Source organism: Haplochromis burtoni, unplaced genomic scaffold, assembly GCF_018398535.1.
Source record: "Haplochromis burtoni strain Fernald_Lab_line unplaced genomic scaffold, NCSU_Asbu1 Contig_126, whole genome shotgun sequence".
NCBI classification, from domain to species: domain Eukaryota; kingdom Metazoa; phylum Chordata; class Actinopteri; order Cichliformes; family Cichlidae; genus Haplochromis; species Haplochromis burtoni.
The window spans coordinates 1670699-1679508 of NW_024582487.1; the positions used below are offsets into that span (position 1 = coordinate 1670699).

At 41.7% G+C, this 8810-nt stretch overlaps 1 protein-coding gene across 1 annotated transcript in view; it reads right to left on the reverse strand.

Moving 5' to 3' along the window:
* Window positions 1-1526: 1526 nt before the first annotated feature.
* The window catches only part of LOC102312841 (AN1-type zinc finger protein 3), a 12291-nt gene continuing 5007 nt past the window's right edge, over window positions 1527-8810 (reverse strand). The window contains exons 2-6 of the mRNA XM_005929924.3: window positions 8068-8108; window positions 4599-4790; window positions 2434-2499; window positions 2177-2347; window positions 1527-1732 (exon numbers count right to left, since the gene is read on the reverse strand). Of these exons, the coding sequence (XP_005929986.1) occupies window positions 1578-1732; window positions 2177-2347; window positions 2434-2499; window positions 4599-4790; window positions 8068-8108 (625 nt within the window). The 3' untranslated portion in view covers window positions 1527-1577. The remainder of the gene's footprint in view (window positions 1733-2176; window positions 2348-2433; window positions 2500-4598; window positions 4791-8067; window positions 8109-8810) is intronic.

Genomic DNA, 8810 nt, shown 5'->3' on the forward strand with positions numbered 1-8810 from the left:
TTGATGTTTTAGGTGGACATTTATCACAGATTTAAACTAAATCATCTCGCTCTCTGAAATGATGTTCTGGATGACAATCAGTATTAAAAAAAAAAAAAAAAAAAAAAGTAAAGAAATAATATTTAAAGAATTATATTCCAAAGAGACATCTCAAAGCTGAAAATAAATCTCCAATTTATCCTACCTGCAAAAAAATAAATAAATAAAAAAATAAAAATAAAAAGGTAGTAATTTAAATACTCAGTGAGACGCTATGGAGACTCAGTTATAGTTCAGATATTTGTTTTTCTAAATTAATATATGGCATTTTGGTGAAGAACTCTTCATTTGAATACAAAAATTCAGTCGTCTTCCCCTTTATGTATCAAGAACAACAGTACCACTCAGTAAATTGAAAAATGGGATGGAGAAGGGAGAAGAGGGACTGCTACACAGAGGATTTATCTGAGTGTCTCTTGTCCATTTAGTGTGTTTGTCTATTTTATTTATTTATTTTTATTTGTATTTTTCCTTTTTGCCAACAGTCTGTGAGCAGAGGCAGGGATCGGCTGTATTGTCCTCCACGACACCGTGGTTAAGCAGTAAAAACAGAGCTAATCAAGGTAACGGCCACACAGGAGGGAAAAAAAAAAAAAAAAAAAAAAAAATTCAAAAGAAAAAACAAACAGAGGAGACAGCAAACAACAAAGAGCAACATAAAAAAAGAATAGAAAAAAGGACTGAACCATGGCAGCGTCCTTGGACTGCATCACATTACCAAATGACACGCTCAAAACCTGCACAAATACACTGTTGCTAGAACCATGCATGAGTACAACTGGTTAGTGATGCCGTGCATGGGTCCAAACACGGGTGGAAGAAAGGGGGAGGAGGGAAAAAAAAAAAAAAAAAAAAAAAAAGAAGAGGAAGGTGGGGTTACAGGTTTGATACCTCGACCCCTTGATGACGACCTGAGGAGTGGTCGTGGGATAGTGCTAGACCCCTCATCCGCGACCAGGTAATGGGGGAAAAAAATCAAAATAAAACAAATAACTCTGTAGAATTCAAAAAAATCCAAATGGATCAGTTCAGCTGAGCGTTAGAGCAGTTCACTTCCTGTACTGAAAAGAAAGAACAAAAAAAAAAAAAAAGACTGAGTAAAGAGGAAAAAACCGGGGCAAGGCACAGAAGAACTGTGCATGACATACAACTGACTGGATCCGTCTCTGTGGTGTCCTTCCTCTGAAGACGGGTGGGGTTAAGGCTGTGTGTGTGAGAACATGCGATACTGAACGTAGCTCTGAAGAACAGCCACCAGGCGGCCCCCTGTTGGCCCTGAGCAGAGTCCGAACAGACGCTCCAGGCAGGAAACCAGGACTTCAACAGGGTGGCCTTAAGCTCAGATCCAGAATCGTTGGGTCAGATGCAGGATGTTACAACCACACCCCATCCCCTCCTCCTCTTCTCCCCCCTCCCACCCGCCCCCTCCCATTACCCCATTTGTCAATTCTCCTAGACCTCCTTCCATCAACACCACTACCACCACCTCCTCTTTGTAAGCTCCTGTTTTATTGGATGGCTGCTCACTCTGTGGCCAATCAGGAGCACTCCTCCCCGATGCGCTGGCATGAACGGCCCACCTTGCGGTCCAGCTTCACCATCTTGAGGACGGCCTCCTCACGTCCGCGGCCCAGATGGTCGAACAGACAGTCGTGTTGCTCGGGTAGACGGTGGAGCATGCAGAAAACGTAGCCTGGGAGGCAAACAGAGAAGCTGGTGAGGCAGGAAGTGACCCCAATACACATTTTATTTAATTTTACTTTGCCAAGCTTATTGTTAAACAAGAACATTGGGAAGAGGTCTCTTTTCCTAGTTTCTAAAGCAGGTCTGTGCTATTTTCTTTATACAATTTTAAGAGGATGAATGTGCATTACCTGTAATTTGTACATGTGAGTGATTCTGATACAGTTATAGTTTTCCCACATTATTTATATGCAAACATTTGACAAAGATGCCATAAGCCAAACTCAGTCATTATCCAGCCCCCCTGTTGAGTTTACAGTGCTTATTTATGCAAACCTAGTCGGGGGGGGGGGGGGGGGGGGGGGGGGAGAGACAGGCAAACCAAAATACAGCATTTAAGCTTGATGACCATCTTAGCTTATACAGTGACATGCGTCTCAAAGATGATACTGACCACAGCGACAGGATCCCAGTTCCTGCTGCACCAGCTCTAGTTTGGTTTGGCAGCGATAGCAGCGCCGACGGTTCTTCTGCTTGGGCGTCCCGCGGGCCTCTTCGCCACTCCCTTCTTTCTCTTCTGTCCGTGGTCGTTTCTCTGGTGTGGCCTCGCTCTCCGAGCCCGAGGCTGGAAACAAACACCAGGGTTAAAGATTTAACGCTCAACATGTCAAAGGTCGTGCGGCGCTAGAAGGCAAGAGGAAGAGGTGGTACCTGATTCTCGTGGACGTTTTGTGGGCGTGCAGAGTGTGCCTTGGGCTGTTTCTGTGGACGACACACCTACAGGTGGAGGAATAAAAGGCGAGTGAGACACGATGTGGAATGACCTCCTTCCTTTAACATCCACTCCGAGGAAAGAAAACCTACGATTGTACTGTGTACCATGCTTAAAATAAAAACAACTTCATCATTTGAAATTGAAGCTGAAATGTCAATACTTAAACTATTAGTCATTACATTATTATATAGATGTTCTAACATTTTTCAGCAGGCCATATATTCACTTCATCCAAACCAGCTTGACCTTTTCAAAAGCCATTAAATGTCAAAACAAATGAAATGAACATTTCAAGGATTTTTAAATTTGATTTTTAAGCAACCAAAACAATATTTTACAAATGATACAAAACAAAGATGTATGTATGGAAAGGTGCATTTTAAGCGCTTAATAGTGAGTTTAGGAACGATTCTGTACATCACCTCAGCATCAAACAGCAGACAGATACAGTTACCAGCAAACTCAGTCAAGCGAAAGGTGGGTAAAAATTTAGTTAATGTGCTGGTGGAGAGACTTTGATTGGAGACCAACAGGAAAACTAATACTGAAGTTTGTCACATGGTAAGAAACATGACTCCAGATGAAAGCAAGTATAACTCTACAACTTAGAAATGTGTTAAGAACAACATTTATCTATATTCCCTACTGCTTATGCGAGTCTGGGTCATAGGAGCAGTAGTCTCAAGCCACCGCCTTTAGCTCTCTGAGGTGTTCCTGAGACAGCTGAGGGATATAATCACTTCAACATGTCCCGACTCTGCCAGGAGAATCTGCTCCTGGTTGGGTATGTCTGAAACCATTTACCTAGGAGACCTCCAGGAGACATCCTAATCAGAGGCCCAAAACATCTCAATTAGCCGTTTTTGATGCAGAAGAGCAACTCTACTTTGAACCCCTTTCTTATATTTAAGCAGGAGCCCAGCATTCAGAGTACGCTCGTTTCTGTCCCAAAGCGTCCAAAAAAGGATTTAAAAAGTAGCAATTTACAAAATAGATTATATTAAGTAATTATTGTTGACAATCTGCTATAGACCAAGACACACTAATCATCCACAACATTGAATCCACTAACCTATGACGTGAATAAACGTATTATTCTGTTATAATGCAACAATCTACTGGGGAAAACTTGGTTCTTGATCTTTATTAATAGTCTTTCCACCCTTGTACGTACAGTTTCCCCACTTCTAATACTCTGTGACGGCAGAATCTACCCCAGCAAGGAAAAGAGCTCTGATACACAGCAGAAACTGCTCAAAGAACATGATGAAGAGCCTAAAGTGTTGACCTGATCGGATTAAACATGCATGAAATGCATCTGATCAAGAAAAATCTATAGATCACCACAACTGTCAAAAACAAAGCGCTCTGGCTAACGTCCCTACAGGTCACCCCTAGAAGGGAACAGCTGACATCCATAAGGCAGGTGATTTTAATGTTGTGGTTGATGTAGTATAGGATCTGGTCATACAGATCTGAACAGTCAGAGGCTTTTGCAGAGAACTGTGTTTTCTACTCGAGATTGAAGTTTTCCTTGTACCATGTGCCACTTTGTACTAGAGAATTACTACTGCTGCCTTTTCTATGTTTTAAAAGCAAAACCCACAGAAAGATTCATCCAGTACTTATTTAAAGACTGAAAAGGCTGCACAGCAGCATTTATGCCTGCACAAACTGTTCCAAACCACAGAGACATCATACTGCTTCATCTACAAAGAATGACATTTAACGTAGTCTTGAGGTCCACGATAGTTGAGAAAATTCCTACATGAGGGATTTTATGAGCTCTGCAATGAACTTCATATTTCATTATGTTCCTTTGTTTCAGTGCTGCACTCCTGTGTCAGCCATGTTCTGCATCTTCCTGTGCTTGACAAAGAAAAAGAACAGTCAGTCCAGACTATCATCACTGCCACAAACAGCTTGCTCTGCATCCATCAATTCTTTGAGAAAGACTTAACCGTTAAATTGAGCAAAAGTTTCAGTCTACTGTGACCATTAACCTTTTGCTTCCACATTGTTAGGAAAGTTTGCTCTCCTGAAAGTCAGTTTTTAAAAACAGAACAGGGTGAGTGTGAAGTCATGGGCTGACCAGGCTTACCTTCCCTTGTGCTGGAAAACACAGGTAAGGGCTCTTCAGCTGACAGTTGCTCGGAGCTTGAGGGCGGCAACAATGATAGGGATTGGCTACTGCTACTGCTCATCTCGCTACTGAAAACTGGCGATTGGCTACTCCCGGTGCTTTGGATGGGCTTGGGGGTGCAGTCTTCGACTGGCTGCTTCTTTTGGACGTCTGTGGTCAAGGACAGAGAGTGAGGGAGTAGACAGGAATGCAAAAAAAGAAAAGAAAAGAAGAGGACAGGGAAAATACAAACAGTGGGAGGGACAGGAAAAATAAAATAAGAGGAGATAGGACATTGTGTCAAACAGACAACTCTAGACTTATGGAGTGTGGTATAGGCACTGTGCACCCCAGATCTCCCGTTATAACATCTGTAAAAGGTTTCATGTAGCTGAAAAATACATCGAAATTAGTGTATAAGAGTTATCAGGCAATTTAACAGCAATATGTGGGAGGTACATATTTAAACTAAAACCATCAAGTCAACCTAAAGACAAAAAAGAAAACATTTGGTGAAACAGTGAGTTAGTCCTCCGCCCTGACAGAGCTCTCATATGTTATTATCTTCTGCCTGACCATTTCCTTTGGTATCCCAGTTTTTCCTGTCTGTCAAACTATAATGCATCGGCTGTTTGGTAAATATAACTGTGAGCAGAGTTTCCCCAACATCATGTTCCAGAGTGCCTCAGTGTTTATGGCTCTCTCCTCCCATTACACCTATAACTTTTAGCAGTGACTTGAAAATGGAGCGTCCACTGAATTCAGCAATCATCTGACTCTTTCCTTATCAGTACATTTGAGGAAAGTCAATAACAGCTGACGGTCAGCTGCTTTAAGGATCTGCATTTACACTGTAGATGGAAACACATCTAAATTAAATTACCAGCAAACAGACAAAACTCTAGGAAATGATTTCATCCCAAAAAGTCAATTACACGATTACTTAAAACAATCAAAGCCCAGTGCACTGATTAAAAGGCATCTTGTAAAAACTGTGCTCAAATTAATATTCTGGCTTTTTAACATGCCACGCTGTATTTGTAACAAATAGTTGCCACCATTTAAAAAAAACAAACAAAAAAAAACAACAAAAACAACATATTAAACTTTCTTTCATCAGCAATAATTTACTGAATACCTTCCAAAGCATTGGTGCCATCTATGCCTCTATTTTCCTTCTATGGTAATCTTTGATAAGCAGCTTCCACCATTGTTGCATATTGTTTTGTTTTATGGTTGATTAATCTGCATATTCACAGATTAACCAACAATCAAAATAATCACTGGTTGCAGCATGCGCCATCTCCATCTCTCTGCGACTGATCATTTCATGACTACCATGTGTGTATAAAAATAAAATAAAATAGAACTTTAACCTTAAAAAAAACAAAAAAAAAAACCAGCCTGAATGAAAGTACAAACCATCTCTAAACTCCCTTACCATGTGGCTATCAGTTAACTTTACCAAGTGAAATGTGACTCAGTGAGACAAAGATAAAAATCACCTTGCACGCCTGAGCTGGTTCTTGTCTTTATTCCACCACCACCACCACCACCCTCTCCCCGCAGGGGAAGGTGTGGGAGGCCAGCCTAGATTTTACTTTCACCTCCACATGTGGGCTAACCCACTTCTGCTCAGCCTCCATACTTGTGTGTATCAAGTCTATTCTAAGCATTACTGCTCTCTGTGATGCTAGACACACAGCCGGGCCCTCAGGTCCTCACTGTCTACCATGCTCACTGGTTGCTATGACCACCGACAGGGCTGCGGATCACCTTCAACCCTCATCCACCTGAACCAGACTGGAGAAGTCATTGGGACAGCTTAATTCATACAATGACATTTTCAAACTTTAACTGGGCATTTTTCTCTTGTGCAATTATCATGCTGGAGAAAAATGAAACTTTCTATGTTTTAGAAAGCTTCCAAGCAAAACAGTGAATGCAGTAACCAGAGAAACAGACAAAGATAAGTCTGTTTCCCGAATCTGCCCTCAGAGAACAGCTACCATCTTCCCAGCAAATTAAGAAGATTTTATGGAATCTCATCATCCTTTATGGAAGCAATTATCTCCTAACTTTCACCGTTTTCCTCCAAATGGCAAATACATCATTTTGGAGTGAGGCGCTTTATGGGTTCTTTCGTTTTCTGAGAATGACTTCTTAGCATTATTGACATTCCTAACTGAAATCTGCTGGCACACCTAGCCTCAAGCTGCTGCTAGCAGTGTGTCAGGCTGTCACTGAGAATGCCTCTGCACGCCAAGAGAAAATGAACATCCAATAGTTTCAGCCATTTATATGCGAGAAGTAAGCAGCTGCAAGTAACTCTCAAAGACAAAGACACACCCAGGAGCACCCAGGGGTGCTGAAATGCATCCATCCGTGCATGGGTATGGGGATTTGAATCTCTGTAGTATAGACTATTAACTCTGTAGTCAAGCAACAACAGCACAGGTGAAACTCTGGAGGCAACTGATGTTAAAAATGACATAGGTAATAAGCCTTTTCAGTTAACAGGCCTTATACACCAATGCAACTTTCAATCATTTATTGTTTTAACCATTACTACAAACTGAAACCCAGAGAGGCACAGAAACAACACTGCGATTGGCTTTGAGTACCTGCTGTGGGGGCAAAGGAATTATTATTTTTTTGACAACGAACATATTGGGCGATCGTGGCTCAAGAGTTGGGAGTTCGCCTTGTAATCGGAAGGTTGCCGGTTCGAGCCCCGGCTTGGACAGTCTCAGTCGTTGTGTCCTTGGGCAAGACACTTCACCCATTGACTACTGGTGGTGGTCAGAGGGCCCGGTGGCGCCAGTGTCCGGCAGCCTCGCTTCTGTCAGTGTGCCCCAGGGCTACAATGTAGCTTGCCATCACCAGTGTGTGAATGTGTGTGAGAATGGGTGGATGACTGGTTGTGTAAAGCGCTTTGGGGTCCTTAGGGACTAGTAAAGCGCTATACAAATACAGGCCATTTATTGAGCCAGCCACAACTTCATTGGACAAAACATCACAACATTCGAGTGAAAGACCACGCGTGTCCTGTGGCCACATTTACAGACAAAACAACCAAAGTGAACATCAGAAGCAACAGAATAGCTATCAGTTCTGTCTCTTTCGTACAGCTTCCAGCTGGCTTGTACTGACGGACAAAGAAGTCTGGCTCATTCTCCAAGTAGAGTTCCTACTTTCGTGCATGTAAGCAAGAATGCAAAGTAGCACCACTTTAAATCTTTTATATTTCGAGAAAAGTCACGCAGTTGGCAAACATTCAGTAAACTGAGGGATGTTGTTGGCTGCTGAAAGATGTCAGGTACCCAAGGTGTAACAGGACCCATTTGTGTCCTGTGCCTCCTTTGCTATTGAATGATATCCAAATGAAAACCCAGTGTTGTTTATTTCCCCCCACAAGACAAATACTGTGCATTTAGAAGTGACTTACCAGCAAAACATTTGGAGCATAAGTTCATCGTTTTACTGGACCTGGAAAGACAAGAGAGATAATGTCAGTTTTTAACCTCCGCAGACCTGCTGTTTGTTTCCACACATTTCAACCATCTATAGTTCAACTTTATGTGTAAAAGAAGAAACAATGTCAAATTACTAAATGTGAATTTAATGGGAGTCATCTATATATAAACATCTTTTCCTCCAACAGGTTAATACCTGTATTTACTGCAGAGTAGGTGAACATAAATGTGGAAGAATAATACCACTCTGAATTTTTCAACATCTCAAATAAAAATTATGTCATATCCAGCTCATTAAATCTATGATCTTTCATAATCTCCTCCAAGGCTTAATCTCAGGATTTTAGAAGTTGGGCCTTGGCTTCGAGGTAAGACTGAAAGAAAAGGGAGAAAATTGATAAGCAGACGGTTGCTGCACAAGAGGAGCACATGGCTGGAAGAGGGGATATTCTTCCCCACTGTTAAGCTATTGTTGCTGATGAATCTTCTGTCACTCCCTTGATTGTTTCAGCATTACTAGTTTCCTGCAAGCTGCAAGCAGAGAGACAAACATTTCATCTTAAAGGCAAATTACGCCCATCTGGTTTTACATACTCGAGTAGATTTCTGTCGATCTTTCTGTAGTCAAAAAGGGGAAAAAACTATGCTACAAATTAGGGCTGCACGATTTTGCATAAAATGAGAATCACGATTTTTTGGCTTAGAATTGAGATCA